At 41.5% G+C, this 17271-nt stretch overlaps 1 protein-coding gene across 1 annotated transcript; it reads left to right on the forward strand.

Annotated features, from left to right (window-relative positions):
- Positions 1–759: 759 nt before the first annotated feature.
- Positions 760–1713, forward strand: LOC110197156 (mas-related G-protein coupled receptor member X1-like). The gene has a single exon (XM_020970834.1). It carries the CDS (start codon positions 760–762, stop codon positions 1711–1713), a length of 954 nt encoding a protein of 317 aa, XP_020826493.1.
- Positions 1714–17271: the final 15558 nt, after the last annotated feature.

The following is a 17271-nucleotide window of genomic DNA, read 5'->3' on the forward strand; positions in this document are numbered from 1 at the left end:
AATAACCAAATTATTGACTATGGCTAGCAAACAGTAGATTGAAGTCACTAGCCCCCCAGAAAGCCAAATTTGCCCCCTGGAGAGCTCTGAATGTTTCAAAAGTCTTTGGAAAAGGGGGTGTGCCAGAGGGTGGAAATTAAGGTTAAAAATAAGTAGGCAGGTGGGCTGAAAGCCTGCTACTCTGGCGTGATGAGGTTCTGTTGCCTCCAGCTATCTGGACAAAGGCGCGCCATTTCCGCCCAGTCAATGAGCAGGGAGCAATGGTGGGGGTGAGAATAGCAGCTATGTAAGACTCTTTCTGTAAGATCTTCTAGTTGTGTGGGATTAGGGCAAGGATAGGGAGTGGGGTCCCACTCACGATCAAGAAACATGTACCCAGAGGATTTGGGCAACCTCATCCATCAGTAATGCCCTTTAGAGACTGACTGACGAACCTACAGGGGGCTGTTTTCTGAATGAGGAACTTGGAGAAAGCCTTAATCCTAATTGAATAATTGGTTATTAATATGGGTGAAATAATCATTTCTCTCACTGTGACGTCTGAGACCAAATTTTAAGTCATTTCTTACTCTAGGCCCATGACTGTGCATTATGGAACCACCTAGCTGCACCTTAGAGAAAGTAGGGAAGAGGAGGCTCTGACTCTTGAAGGTAAGATGGGAGTAGATCTCTGGAAAAGTCCCTGAGGGCACTTCATTGTCTTTGTATCCCCAGGGTGTCTGAGAGAAGCTGGGCTCCCTGGGGCTAGGACCAACCACCATGGCTGTGTCCCCCACACCTGAGCATCTGGAATATGTTCATGACAACTCAACAGAGAGAAGTGCAAATGAGAGTTTAGTTCTTATGGAACCCGGAAATTTTTATTTGGATGACTGGATGGAGATCCTCACTATGCTCATTGCTATAGTTGGGCTAGTGGGGAACAGCATCGTCCTGTGGCTTCTGGGCTTCCGTATCCCCAGGAATCCCTTCTCAGTCTACATCCTTAACTTGGCCGGGGCCGATGCCCTCTTCCTCTGTTGCTCCTTTCTGTACTCCATACATAAATTGCATTATTCTTCCATGGACAAGGTAGTGAAGTACCTCAGACATATGTTCTATACCATGGGCCTGAGCCTCCTGGCTTCGATCAGCACCGAGCGCTGTCTAGCCGTGCTCTTCCCCATCTGGTACCGATGTCACCGCCCCAAGCACACATCTGCTGCGGTGTGCACTGTCCTCTGGGCTCTGACCAGCCTGTTCTGGGTAATAGCTTATGTACTTTGTTTTTATAGGCTTGCTGACCATTTCTGTGAGGGGCTCTTCTTCATCCAGGTAGTGTGGTTCTTCCTTCTCACGTGTCTGCTGTGTGTGTCCAGCCTGACTCTGCTGCTGAGGGTCCAGTGCAGCTCCCAACACAAGCAGCCCCCCAGGCTCTACCTCCTGGTCCTCCTCACTGTCCTCGTGTTCCTGCTCTTTGCCCTGCCCCTGGGGATGGAACATATAATATGGAGCTTGGGCTTGGGTTTCATGCCTTCTTGGCTCAATCAGCTCCTGACCTGTGTGAACAGCAGTGCAAACCCTTTCATTTACTTCTTCCTGGGGAGCCGAAGGCATAGAAGAGGGAGGGAGCCCCTCAGGGTGGTCCTGCAGAGGGCCATGGGGGATGAGCAGGAGGTGGGAGGTGAGACAAGGGATACCCCCCACACCAACAGTCCGGAGACATCATCCTGAGACTGAAAACAAGATGCTCAGACTTGTCATCCCTGGAAATGAGCTCTTGCCCCAGGACCAGCTGCAGCCCCCTTCCCACCTCCCTGGAGGGAAGCCAGGATTCCCCCTCCATCCCTTAGGTTTGTGGCTAAGGTTTGAACTTAAGTGATGAACAAGCTTTTATTAAGGGCCTACCATACCAGGCAGCTGGGTAGTAAAAATGAAAGAGCTCCATGGCCTGGAATGGGAAGAATTGATGTCAGATCTGGCCTGAGACACCAGCTGTGTGACCCTGGGCAAGTCACTTAACTCTGTTTGCCTCAGTTTCTTCATCTGTAAAACCTTCCAGGAAAAAAAAAATGTAAAACCACTCCAGTATCTTTGCCAAGAAAACCCCAGATGGGGTCACAAACAGTCACATGACTGAACAAGAAGACTATGCCAGGCACTGCGCTAAGTGCTTTACTTATATCTCACTAAATCCTCACAATATCCCTGGGAGGTGGGTGCTATCATGATCCACATTTTACACTTGAGTAAATTGAGGCAGGCAGAGGTTCAGTGACTTGCCCAGGGCCCCAAAACAAGCAAATATCTGAAATTGGATTTAAATTAGCATCTTCCTGACTCCAGGCACAATGCTCTGTGCACTTTGGAGCTCCCTAGCACGCTGTAAGCTTCTTCACCTAGTCAAGTCCAGGACCTCATGTGTCCATGGGGCCAAGCTCCCCCACCTTGTCTTCTTCTCTCAGGCTTGATACACCAAGTTCCCTCAGGCCTCATTCCCCCTCCCCCTGCCCTAAAAAGAGGAGATCCCAGCTCAGCCATGTCCCCCTCCCTTCCCTGCTGGTGCTCCTTTCCCTTACCCCCTCCCACTCCCATCGTAAGAGTTGAGCCAAATGCTTCTCTCCCTTGAAAGGTCAAGGTTGGGGCTCAGCATCCTCTCTTGTTTCCAGTCTGTTTCTCCAGGTCTCAGTTTCTCTGAGTCTCTATGTTTCTGTTTCTGTGACTTTCTCAATTCCAATCTCTTTCACTCTGCATGACCCAGTTCCTCATGAGGGTAGGTCTTGTAGGGGAGTTATATGAAAGGGTGCACCCTAATGAGACCAAATCAGGGGAAGGGGACACATCATCTGACACACATGCACATCACACACAAACCACACATGTCACACGACATGCATACTGAGTACACACACACATGCATCAAACACTGATCTGTGAAATATCATGACTGTGAGAGATCATTCAGCCTTCATTTGATTCCTCCAGTGACAATGACCTTACTCTTTCCTCAATGATTTCAGGTCCCATATTTCAGGTCACATATTCATGTACCTGGGTGTGATCATGTGATTTTAAAAAACTTTTATTATTTATATAATTAATCATGTTGATAGTTTTCCTTATGTTAAACCATCCCTGCCTTCCTGGTATGAATCCCACTCGGTCATAACGTATGATCTTTGTAATATATTTCTGTGATCTTTTAGCTAGTGTTTTATTTAGGATTTGTGCATCCATATTCATTAATGAAATTAGTCTATAATTTTCTTTCTGTTTTTACTCTTCCTGGTTTAGTTATAAGTATCATATTTGTTTCATCAAAGGAGTTTGGTGAGATCCCTTCTTTGCCTCTTATTCCAAATAATTTATTTAATATTGGAATTACGTGCTCTTTAAATGTTTGATAAGATTCACTTGTAAATCTGTCTAGTCCTGGTGCTTTTTCTTAGGAAGCTCATTTATGGCCTGCTCAATTTCTGTTTTCTAAAATAGGCATATTTACATACTCTATTTCCTCTTCTGCTAAAAATCCATGCAATTTATATATTTAAAATATTCTTCATTTCACTTAAATTGTTAAATTTGTTGTCATATAATTGGGCAAAATATTTTCATCAGTGGTAGATTCACACTTTTCCTTTTTCATACTAGTGATTTGGTTTTATTCTCCATTTTTTAATCAAATTAACCAATTATTTATCTACTTTATTAGTTTTTTCTTAAAATCAATTCTTAGTTTTATTTATTAATTCAATGGACTTTTTACAACTAATGTGATAAATCTCATTTTAAATTTTAGGATTATCAAGTAAGAGTTTAATTGGGGATTTTTAATTTGTTCTTTTTCTGGTTTTTTTTTTAATTTCATACCCCATTCGTTGGTCCTCTCTTTATTTTATTGATGTATTTAGAGATATAAATTTTCTTCTAACTCTTGCTTCTACTGTATTTCATAGGTCTTGGTATGTTGTCTCAGTATTTGGCATTTTCTTTAATGAAATTATTGTTTCTATGACTTGTTCTTAAACCCATTCATTCTTTAAGATTGGGTTGTTTAATCTCCAATTAGTTTTTAATCTATGTTTCTGTAGTCCCTTATTAAATATAATTTTATTGAATTTGCTTTAAAAGAGATTCTTTTAATATTTATGATTTTCTGATTTTAACTGTAACATTTTTATGCCTTAATATATGGTCAGTCTTTGTAAAGGTACCATAAATTGCTCAGAAAAAAATGTGCATTTCTTTTTCCATTCCCTTCTCTCCAGATATGCATCATGTCTACTTTATCTAAGATTTGATTCATTTCCTTAATGTGTTTCTTATTTATTTTTGGTTAGATTTATCAAGTTCTGAGACAGGAATATTAAAGTGCCCCACTATTTCAGTACCACCATCTCTCTTAACCTCTAATTCATTTAACTTTTTTTAAAATTTAGATGCTATTGTATTTGGTGCATATAAGTTAAGTATTGATATTGCTCCATTGTTGATAGTATCTTTTATGAAAATATAGTTACCTTGCTTATGTCTTTTAATTAAATCTATTTTAGCCTTAACTTTGTCTGAGATCGTGATTGCTACCCTTGCCTTTTTTGCATCAAGTAAAGCACAATAAATTCTATGCCCACCCTCCATTTTAACTGGGTATGTATCTCCATTTTTAAATGTGTTTCTTCTAAACAACATATTTTTGGATTCTGGTTTTTGAACCATTTTGCTATCCATTTTCCATTTTAACTTACCTAGCAAAATTGAGTATAATCCTTACTTTTTTTAAAAAATGGAAATTTAATGAACTAAACAACTTTGAGGTATTTATTACAAAAAAGATAGAATGAAATGGGACAATTGATAAGGAAGATCCAAAAGAAATGTATGGAAAACATTAAAGATTAATTATAAAGACTCATTAAGGTCAAACAGTTTACTCCTTAAGTATGAAAATTTTGTCAGCGTTCTTAAGACTGTCATCATTACTAGAGTGGTTTGAAAGAAAGTTTGGGGCTGAGTTGAGTATGATGGGTGATTCTGAAAAACAAAATAGGGTAGGAAAAAGTAAAAAGGAGCAATTATCTCATAAAAATGGGTCATGAAAGGAAGACATGATATAGAGAAAATAGGTAGCGTTAGAGGACTGGTAGTGCTGGAACCTTACTTTTATGGGATCTGGGTTAAAGAAGGAAAGATATCTCTCTTTTCTCTCAGCCTGGATGGTGGCAGTGTGGATAAGTGCTATGGTCTTCATACTACAAGAAAGCTCTGAAGCCACAGAAGAGACCAAAAGTGGCATGACAAACAGTACAAGAAAGCTCATTTGGGCACTGCCTTGAAGGCCAACCAATTTGGGGAAGCATCTCATGTAAAAGGGATTTTGCCACCAGGAACTGTACGTGATCCCAGCTGATTAACAACAGAAAAAAAAAAAAATCACTGCCTTTGTTCCCAATGATGGCTGCTTGAATTTTAATGAGGAAAATGATAAAATTTTGGTTGCTGGACTCAGGCAAAAAGGTCATGCTGTTGATGATATTCCTGGAGTCTGATTCAAGGTCATAAAAATTGCAAATGTTTCTCTTCTGGTCTTGTACAAAGGCAAGAAGGAAAGACTGGGATCATAAGAATTGTCTGACGTCATTGTCACAGTAAAAAAAAAATTTCATGTAACAAAAAAAAGGAAAGATATAAAAGGCTATTAAAAGTCCTCTAAATTTATAAAGAAATAAGAAGATGAGGGGACAGAAAAAGGGAGGGACTTTTAGGAGGCTATATAGATTAAGCTTTAGGAGGGTTGGGAGGTCATAAGGGTGAGACTCTTAATGGGGTGGGTAGAAGGGCAATAGTGAGTAAAAATAGGATGGAGGGAAATTTCCAAATAGGAATTAAACTTTGAATGTAAAATAATCCATTTTGATGTCAATGATATGTAACCTAGAGGAGAGTTTGTTTTGAGCTCTATATGTGGAACAAATCCATTCAGCATAGCTTTGGCTACTGTGAGAGATAATCAATAAAATCCTCAAGCCATCAGCATTTCCTGTATGTTCTTCTATGTGGTTCCAATGGACACCAACAGGAAGGATAATATAAAAAATATTAAAAAGCTGAAGCTAAGGAAATCAACAATCCTGACACCAGCAGTTAGTCATGTTGTGTACTGGTCATGTTTCTGGTTTGGCAGGAGGTGAAGCCCTGGTGATGCATTCTCTTCCCCTCTGCCCACTCTCAGTAGAATATCTGCTACCACATGGCAGGGACAGTTTCATTGTCTTTCTATTCCCAGCATAAAGCCTAATGGTGAAAATTATTCTTGCTCCAGTATCTCAAAATAGTAAGTATTGAGCACATACTTGCTGCAGTTTGGTACAGAAAAATAATAAAAAAAGATTATTGCATGTCCTTCCCTTCTTTCCACAGAGTGACTCTGGGTATGTATACTGTTTGACTCAATTCATATGATGGCTGGTCATACTGAAGTATTTTTCTCTTTCAATTTTATTGTTTCATTTAAAAAACTGGACTCTTAGGGCAGCTAGGTGGTGAAGTGGATAGAGCTCCAGCCTTGGAGTCAGGAGGACCTGAGTTCAAATCTAGACTCAGACATATATCACTTACTAGCTGTGTGACACTGGGCAAGTCACTTAACCCTGATTGCCTCAGCAAAAAAAAAAAATTAATTAAAAAAAATAAAAAACTGGACTCTGAATGGGGGGATATGCCATTGAACAATAAGTGATTTAAAAGAAAAAATATTGATAGAAATTTTTAAAATGTGAATAAAAGAATAAATGAGTTCATGAATAAATAAAAAAGTAAATGAATAAATAAATGCATGCATACATCCACAAATTAATAAATACATGTCTGTTACATTGAATTAAATGGATCAGCCCACCTTTAGTTTGGTCTACCAGAGTCATACAAGAAAGGCAAGCCCCCAGGTACTCTTCTACGGTCTAAACAAAGAGGTGAAAAGAGAAGGAAATGAAATGTGGACTGCAGCCTGATCAGAGAAAAGAGGAGGCAAGTGCATTGCCAGTCACCTCCAGGAACCTCCTTTCTATACCCCCCTATCACAGGAGAAAGGGGAAAGCAAAGAATTAAACTAGCATTTATTAAGCTCCTACCATGTGCCAGGTACTGTGTTAAATACTTTGTACGTATTGTCACATTTAATTGAAGAACCCTGTGAGGTAGGTGCTGCTATTAGCCCCATTTTACAACTGAGAAGCTTAACAGATGTTAAGTGACTTGTCTAGGGTCACACAGCTAGTCAGCATCTGACATGAAATTTGAACTCATTTCTTACTCTAGGCCCACTGTTCTGTGGTGCCACCTAGCTGCCCCCAAGAGAGAGGAAGTGGGGAAGACCTGAAGTTATTGTTGTTCAGTCTTTTCAGTGATGTCCATACCTTCATGAACCCATTTGTGATTTTCTTAGCAGAGATACAGGAGTGGTTTCACCATTTCCTGCTCAGCTCATGTTACAGAAGAAGAAATGAGGCAAACAGCCCAGGGTCACATAGATAGTAAGTATCTGAGGCCAGATTTGAACTCAGGAACATGAGTCTTCCTGACTCCAAGCCAGGTACTCTATGCACTGTGCCATCTAGCTCTGCCTTTTGAAGTTAGAGAGACAAGTAAATCTCTGGAAAAGTCCTTGATGCATTTGCTTGACTTTGCATCCCCAGGACATCAGAAAGGAGCTTCCTGGGGCTGAGACCAACCACCATGGCTGTGTCCCCTACACCTGGGCAGTGGGAACATGGCCATGATAACTCCACTGAGAGAAGAGCAGATGGGACTTTAGTTCCTGGTGCTGAGACACCTGGAAAACTTGGCTTAAGTGACTGGATGTATGTCCTCACTCTGCTCATTGTCATAGTTGGGTTGGCATTGTTCTGTGGCTCCTGGGCTCCCATACCCAGAGGAACCCCTTCTCCTTCTACATCCTCAGTCTGGCTGGGGCCCATACCCTCTAATGTTGCAGCCTCTTTTTGCTCCTCATCCAGGGATTTGTTGGGTATTTTAATTATTCTGTCATGTATGTAGGAGTGACCTATATCACATTCATGTACTGCCGTGGGGGCCTGAGCCTCCTGGCTTCAATCAGCACTGAGCACTGTCCATTCATCCTCTTCCCAGTCTGGTACCTATCATGCTGCCCCAAGCACACCTCCCTCTGTGTGTGCTGTCCTCTGGGCTCTAGCGGGGCTGCTATGCACAGCAAATTATATCTGTTGTGTTTCTATCTACAATAAGTGTTTCTGTCCTGACTTCTTCATCATCCTGTATGGCTCCTCCTCCTCATTTTTGTGCTGTGCAGCCTGACGCTGCAGCTGAGGGTCCAGTGCAGCTCCCAGGGCCAGCAGCCTGCCAGGCTTTACCTCCTGGTCCTGCTCACGATCCTCGTGTTCCTGCTTTGTGGCCTTTCCATGGGGATCAAAGGTGTAATACAGCCGTTTGGGTTTAGATACCGCACCTAATTGGTTCCGTCTGCTCCTGGCCTCTGTGAACAGCAGTGCAAATGCCTTCATTTGCTACTACCTGAGCAGCAGAAGGCATAGAAGGGGGAGGAAGCCCCTGAGGGTGGTCTTCCAGAGGGCCTTGGGGGATGAGCAGGAATTGGAGGTGGAGAAAAGGCCATACCCCCCATACCAACAGCTCGAAGACTTCTTCCTGAGGCTAAGAACAAGACGCTGAGAGACATGGAAGCCCATGAGATGAGTCCTCTGCCGCAGGCCCAGCTGTAGCCGCCTCCCACCTGCAAGTGGAACCAGAATTTCCCCACAATCCTCTATATTGGTGCCTGGGGTTTGAACTCTAAGTAATTTATTTATTTACTTAATCATTTATTAAGTACCTGCTGCATGCCAGGCGCTGTACTAATCACTTTATAAATATTTCATTTAGGGACAGCTAGGTGGGGCAGTAAATAGAGTACTGTCCCTGGAGTCAGGAAGACCTGAGTTCAAATTCAGCCTCAGACACTTGACTCTTACTAGCTGTGTGACCATGGACAAGTCACTTAACCCCAATTGCCTAAAAAGAAAAAAAATCATTTTCAGTATCTTTTCAGGAATAATTTGGTATTTCATCATTCTTTTTCATGAATGCAAGTATCATTTAATATGAGTGATTTCATGACATATTGGTGAGTCAGCTTTTCAGCTGAGAATTTTCACTGTAGCTCATGTGCATCATAGACCTCATCAAATATTTCTCTCTGATATAACATCATGCCCCTATTTGCTGAAGATCCTCCCACCAAGCTTTCCAATGATCATGGTCTAAAGGAAGACAAGGACTGGACCCCAAACAGACTTGGGGTGTGGCAGCCTCATTACCAGACAAAAAATATTTAGAAGGTGGAGGTTGTTTTTTTTTTCCAGTTATCCCCACTTTATCCAAATTGGCCTGTTTAATCCTACTCAGGGAAGACCATGGGGATGGGATGGGGACCAGATCTTCTCCATGTCTGAGGAAACTTAAGTAAAATGGCCTTATGATGCAGCACAAAGGTAAGCTGGGCACAAGGATGACAACTTGCCTGAAGCTGAATGTTTAACATTGCAGTGAATTGTCAACCAGTGACTTGGATTTAAGTGAGGCAGGGCTGTGCACAGTCCCTAGCCTCACTTTCTCCTCTGGAGCCATCTGCTTCCAGTGGCCAGATATGGATGAGGACAACTGTTACTGGCCCAGGATGCAGTGGGGGCCCTTGGTCTTCTCAAGCTAAGGTCTTCAACAGGTCTCAGTTTGACTGAGGCTGTGCCCATTCAGTGATTAAGGCTTAACAAGAAATGAGGCAAAGAACGCCCTCTTTAAAAAATAAATCAGGGAAGGGAAGACCCTCAGGGTTTGGAACCAAAACAGAAACAAATCACTGAATGGACGCTGCCTCAGTCAGACTGAGACCTGTTAAAGACCTCAGCTTGAAATGGCCAAGGTTCCCCACTGCATCCTGGGTCATCTTCTGTTTTCCTGATCCATATCTGGCCCCTGCACTCAGATGGCTCTGGAGGATAAAGTGAGGGAGATGACTTTGCAGAACACTGCCTCACTTAAATCCAATTCACTTACATGTCAGGGCATCACCTCCCTGATGTCATGGTCCTCTTTGAGAACTAAGGACAAACAGCAACACAATTACCAAAAAAAGGACACCAGCGTGCTCTGATCACCTCCAAAAGCATTTCAGATTGAGGACAAGACGAGATTTGTTCAGGGATTTGTGTGTGTGTGACTCAGGGGGATGAATGAGAGAGTCCCCATACCCTATAGCTCCTCATCTCTGCTTTGGGAAGAGGCAGTCAGATGTGGCATGAAGAGACTCTGCATGTAAGCCCAGCTCTTACCACAGAAAATACCTAGAGCCACTCCATACCCAGACTTCTCTGGCATTTAAGAAGAGAAGGAAATTTCTGCACAGACTTGAAAAGCCTCTCTAGATGTCAGCTACTGTTATCAGTACTATGATAAATGTTCTTGGCCTAATTCCATCTCCACCAGCAGAGTGGAGGCATCTTTCAGAGGGGTTAGACATACAGCCCCAGGGCCCAGGGCTGCATGGTCCAAACCTGATTAAATTGTCATCAGGAAATGTTGAACAAAATAAATAAAAACACAACACAACCTAAACAATGTTAAATTTCTGTTTTTCTAAGTCAGTATGTGACTCTCAGGCATCAGTTTCTGCTTCAGTTTGACATCACTTTGAAGATTCTATTGGTGCCTGGAGAGAGTGGAGGCCATTGATGACCAAGGGAGCTGTCATGACCATGTATGGATTCAAATACAAATCTTTTCTGTCCTCTACATTGTGTCTGTTTCTTGTTTTGTTTTTGATCACGTTAACTAAAGCTTGTCCTGTGATCCCTGTATTGCTAGGCCGCATCTTCCCATGGGGACTAAGGCCCCTTTGCTTTCTTAATACCCAAGATGGCCTGAGTCAGTGGTTTCTGGAGGAAATCCTGGTTGGGTAACTCAGACCAAAAAAATTGTGGCAAATCACCACCATTGAATTGTATCCTTCTACAGCCAGAAGAGTCATTCGTTTTGGGATGCAGGTAACACCTCTCTGTATGTCTAAGTGTTGAATAAGGGCTTGGATCAAGGAAGCCAGAGAGTCCTCTCATTAGCACTTAATGGATACTTAGAGTTGAAAAATTTCCTTCCTATTATCCTAAGTCATGAGTAGGGTAATTACCTCCAAGAAAAGAATCTTTGGAAAGATCTCTCCCTGGATAAAGCAGTTTGTTGTTGTTGTTTTCATTTTGTTTTTAACTTATGGAATAAAACAAGAATCTTCATAACATAGTACAATAAAAAAAAGAAAGACCATCATACACAAAACTGCCAATCTACTATGTACAACCTGCTATTCCTTTCAAATATACAACAAACTTATTACATTTATTTTTCTTCCCTCCCCATCTCCTGCCCTAGAGATGGCTACCATTAGCCATATATATATATATACATAGTGGACCCCTCCCCAATCTGTTCTGAGCCATTTTGATCTTAACCTACCATAATGCTTTGCACATTCTGGCGTAACAGACATGCTTTGCTGTGCTCTCTGAGTAAACCCAAAATGCCCCTTCCTGTGTCAGCAGCTACAAGGCCAAATGAAGCTGACCAGAAGCATTTTTCTTTTTATGAGTACCAAGGACAAGGCGCCTTGAACCAGACACTATCTTAAATAATGGGACTTTTCTTTTCTTGGTATTTTATGGATATATGCTATGTTATGTTATGTTATGTCATGTTAAATGATAGAAGAAGCACAGGCATCCTGGGTCTATAATTTCAATTGACACTTTTAACACTTCTTCTATCTTATTGTATCCAATTAAGAAAATTCCTTTCTCATGTTTTGGTTAAACACATATGAAGACCATAATTTTAGATGATGCAGACACCCTAAGTAGGGATTGCTTTAAGTATATAAAAAGTCTTCCTCACCCTGCTTATCTTTGAGTCAGAATTATTTTCTGCCTCTGATGTATACATGTATTCTGCTAGCTTAAGGGAATAAACAGTATATAAATATATATCACCTAGCTTGTTTGCCTCTTTTAACCAGACTTTCAAGTTGACAATACATACATGCATACCTACGTACATACATACACATGTGTGTGTATGTAAAATTATTCAATACATACTTCTATTTATCAGTTATTTCTCTGGATTCAGAAAGTATGTTTCTTCATACATTATTTATAGTTAATTTGGGTATTTGTAACAGTCAAAATAACTTATTCACTCAAAGTCATTCTTAAAACAATAGTGCTGTTACTGCATACAGTGGTCTCTCGGTTCTGCTCATTTCACTTCTCATTATTTTGTACAAGTCTTTCCATGTTTTCTCACCATTTCACAGTAGTATTCCATCACAATCATGTGGCACAACTTGTTCAGCCATTACCCAATCAATGGACGTTTTTGACATTTCCAGTTCTTTGCCACCACAAAGAGAGCTGCTATAAACGTTTTAGAATATGTAGGTTCTTTTCCTTTTTCCCTCATCATCTTGGGAAATTGACCGAGTAGTGGTATTGCTGGGTCAAAGGGTATAGATAGTTTAATAACTCTTTGGGCATAATTCCAGGTTGCTCTTGACAAGGCATTTTGTTACAACAAATGGGCTTCATTCATGTCCAGTGGAAGAAGAGAGGGGCATCCATCCAATGGTCTCACTGTTTCTTAAAATGGGAATCTTTCTAGATCTACCTACTTATCTAAGCAACTAGGTACTACAGGGGATAGAGCACTGGGACTAGAGTCAAAAAGACCTGAGTTCAAATCCAACCACAGATTCTAGCTAGGGGACTCTGGACAAGTCACTAAAACTCTTCCTGCCTCAATTTGCCAACTATAAAATAATGATAATAATGGCACCTACCTTACACGGGTGTGGTTAGGATCGAGTGGAATAATATTTGTAAAATCTTTAGCATAGTGCCTGGCACATAATAGGCACTATATTAGTATTTATTCTCTTTCCCTTTTCCTCTCTCTCTGTCTCTCTTTCTCTCTGTCTGTCTTTCTCTCTCTCAACATATATGTGTATGTGTGTATACATATATAACTGAAATTTTTTTTAAAAATACTATTTCCCTTCTCAAATTAAATAATTGCTCTTTGATCTACACACTGGGTGAAAGGGACAGAGAGAATGAGGAGAGAGAATGGAAATAAACATTCATTATGCACCTACTATGTCCTAGGCACTGAGCTAAGTACTTCATAAATTTTATCTTGTTTGATCCACGCAACAATCCTGGGAAATAGATAACATTATAATCCCCATGTTACAATTGAGGAAACTGAGACAGAGGTTAAGTGACTTGTGTAAGGTCAACCAGGAAGTGTCGGAGACTAGATTTGAACTCAGGCAGGTCTTCCTAAGCCCAGGCCCAGCACTCTACCCACAGTACCATCTAGCTGCCACACCAGCAGTAACACCTGACCAGTTCAATCTCTAACTTATTTCTCTCATCCATGGAAGAGCAATGTTAAAAATAAGCCTTTGTCCTCCATCAATAGATATTACACATCATTTATGAGTGGGAAAGGAAGGAGGTCTCACCCAATACAATAAATTGGTACAAGTATGAGAAAAGGAAACTCTCAAGGGAATTGTTGCTTCTGAGTCTGCCATTCCTAAAACAACAGATAGAGGTAGGAAATCAAGAAGTATCTAAGGATTAGGAAGAAATGCAGCATGAGGCAGCAGGCCTGGATTGGGAAAGACCAGACAGAAAACTCTGGGGCCATCTTGGACTCTTCAATCTCACTTACTCTGTATATTCAAACTATTTCCAAGTCTTGTTGTTCCTACCTCCACAACATCACTAATTTATATCCCATCTCTCTGTCTTCAAACAGTCACAATCAGAGGTCAGGCCTTCAGCACCCAAATGTGTTTTTCTATAAAACAGATCTGCACACATCACGCTCAAATTTCAATTAACTCCAATGGTTCCCTTTCGTGACCAGGATCCAATAGGAACTTCTGTGTTTGGGATTAATAGCTATTCCTAACAAAGACAGAACAAGCTTTATCAATCACCTCTCCTCTCTATACTCATGGCCAGGATTACTTCCTGTTGGTTCTTATCATGTCTAGCACTCTCACCCGTGCATTCATGGTGCCCTCCCCAAGGCCTGGAATGCACTCTCTCCCCAGGTCCATGCCTCAGAATCTCTCATGTCCTTCAAGGCTCAGTTCAAGCAAACCCTGGCTGCCTGAGTTATCCTCCAATTCTTACTGCCTTCCACCCTAATATTGTCTTGTATCTAGTTTCAACATAAAACCCTCTTAAATGGTCCCTCCAAAAGACAGGCCTATGTTGTGTGCTGTGTGTAGCATATTCAAAGAAACACTTGGCCCTCAATTGATGAGAGAATGCTGGCCATGATATTTCATACTTATCATGAGAGACTAACATGAGATGATTGGAAACAGGTCAATAGAGACCTCCAGGATGGTAGTTAAAGATAGAGATTGAAGGGCACACTGAGGCCCTTCTAGCTAGAAACTGGTATGAAAACCTGGCCCATCGTGTTTCTTGAATTCCAAGCCTTATAGCCCTAGAGACTACTAAGAGTATATTTCCCCTAGGTGAGCAAACTCTATCCCCTGATTGGAACTGAGACCCAATCTCTCTCTGAATAGAAAAGATCACTGACTCTAGGCCATTCCTTGCTGCATTCTGATCTGTAGAACTTCTCTGATTTCTGTTGGCTTTTGCTGAGACAAATGACTTACCTGATATTCACTATTGGTCTTTGTTGTACACAGGCAGTGTGAGGATGGCCCATCTCCTGCTCTCTGCAGATGTGGACTTAACCTCAGATCATATCTATCCATGCCACCTGTCAGCCATGTCTATATATTTACACAACTCACACATATTTATAGCCTATGTATGCATCATTCTAAACATACCTATATACATGTTTTCATTACCTCTAAACTCTTTGAGGAGAAAAATTGCTTCATGTTTTCTCTCTTTATCCCCAGCAACAAGCAGAGTTCCTGGCTCCTAGTAGGTGCTGCACAAAATCCTACTGCTTGATGGACTTCCATTTGACTGCAGAGTAAAGTGAGGCTAAGGCAAGGAGAGTGACTTTTCTATAATCATTGAGAAATGCAGTGTCGGGGCAAGCCCAATCCTCTTCTGGGATTAAGCATACCGCTATATGAATTATATCATGATGTGCCTTGTAAGTGTATTTCCCATGAATACAGTCCTATGAATCCCAAATGACTGAGAAACAGTCACCCCATCTCTCTGTCACTGGGGATCCCTGCCTAAAGATGATGTTGTGAAGGAAGGAAAGATAAGGACAAGACCTGAGACCCTACAGAGAGTGAGAGGACCAGAGGCAGTGTGTGCTGTTGGTTATGACTGACCCAGAATCATTATCTCTGTTCGCCTGCAAGAGAGATTGTGATACATACATGAATACATATATTCAGCAATACATATGTGTGTACACATGTGTGGCATGTTTATAAACAATATTACTAGTGTTGTGTGGATAAGTGTACATAAACATGTTTACCTATAAATGTACATGTGAATATTTGCGTTATGAATATTTTCTGTGAGCTAATGATGCCTATGGACTTCTCCTCTTAAGAATAATTTCTTAATAATTGAAAGAAATACTGAAATTCAATTAGGCAGTTAAAATAAGGATAATTTCCCTCCCTCCAAGTTCATAGAACATCCTCAAACTATTCATGGACCCTAGGTTAAGAGTGCCTGGCACAAATAGAAATATATGTATGCATGTAAGTGGGAATGAATATGTATATTATATTGTATACATATATATGTGTGAATTCCTATATGTTCATATTTGCATACTGTATTGTCCATTTTGTGAATAAATAAGTGTACATGTATGTATACATATATACGTGTGTGTGTGTGTATGTCTTCGTAAGTGTATATACTTTTCTTCCTCATTACAACCTTAAAATCCAGGGCTCCTGCCCGTCCAAGCCTCACACCAATACCCACCTGTATTCTAGGGAAATTTGAGGCTCTTGGATTTCCACAGACAGCTGAGCCAACAGGAGAATGCCCAATTTCACTTTCAGAAAAGTTCTTCAAGAGCTAGAAAGTGAGCTAATGAGCCAGGGGGCCCACAGGGGATATTTCTTCTCTAAGTTGCAGGAACCATGACTGATAACTATGCAAAGAAAATGGAAAGACCAGTAGATTGTAGATAATGGATCAGACCAATCCAACAATAATTTCTCTAATGCCCTTATGTACTGGCTGGTGGTTAGAGAGCATCAAAGTCTTTACCAAAGAAACACCATTTAGGAAGCTTTGCTGGACTTGAAGGTTTTGGGGAATTCATCTCCTGAGGCCAGTATTTAGGAAATCCTCACCTTTGGTGCCTGAAAGCAAATGGAAAATCTCTTTTCCTGGGCCCATGTAATTCGGAGAAGAGGGAGGGCAATATAAGGGTAAGAGAGGAACTGTACTGAATCCTGCCCCTATCCCACCCCTTGGGCCCCAGTGTCTGGCCAGGAGATTCCTGAGAAGGACAGGTACAAGTATCAGCAGCAGGACCAGGCACAGCAGTCATCAGGAACTTGGAGAGGACAAAGGAAAGTTCTCCATCTGGGGCCTGGTAATTCTTTGTCATCCTTGGATCTACTCAAGATTTCTGTGTGAGTTTAATTCTTTCTTCATACATTTACATTGATGGCTTCAATGTGCACAGCTGGAAAACTGGTCAGTTTGGGAAATAGTGGGCCACAGAAGTCTCTGCTGCTGTTTTCTGATGCTTTCTTTTTCCCTTGGAGGCAAGGAGCAGCCCCCAACCTTCAGACACTTTTTCATATGGCCCCCAGCAGGGAGGGAGAGTTTTGTTTGAAGTGCTTCAGAATCCTCTATAGCCCGGGGATGTGAAAGTTCTTGTTCCCTATCCTCCAGCCCCAGGCTCTGGCTCAGGGGGCGTGGACCCCATAATGCCTTGATTTTCTCCTATTCTCAGTCTGGATGAACAGACCCACCCTTTCACAGACAGTTGTCACTAAAGCACATCATTTGTCAATAAAGAGGAGCTGGAGGTATAGTAATCAGCAGTCCTGACACCTGCAGTTGGCCATGTTCTGTGCTGGTCAATTACCTGGTTTGGCAGAGGTGAGCACCTGCTGCTGCATGCTCCTCCCCTCTGCCCACCCTCAGTAGAACATCAGCTACTTCAGGGCAGGGGCGGTTTCATTGTCTCTGTATTCCCAGCCCCAAGCCCAGG

This window comes from Phascolarctos cinereus, unplaced genomic scaffold, assembly GCF_003287225.1.
Source record: "Phascolarctos cinereus isolate Bilbo 61053 unplaced genomic scaffold, phaCin_HiC Scaffold_9;HRSCAF=440, whole genome shotgun sequence".
NCBI lineage: Eukaryota > Metazoa > Chordata > Mammalia > Diprotodontia > Phascolarctidae > Phascolarctos > Phascolarctos cinereus.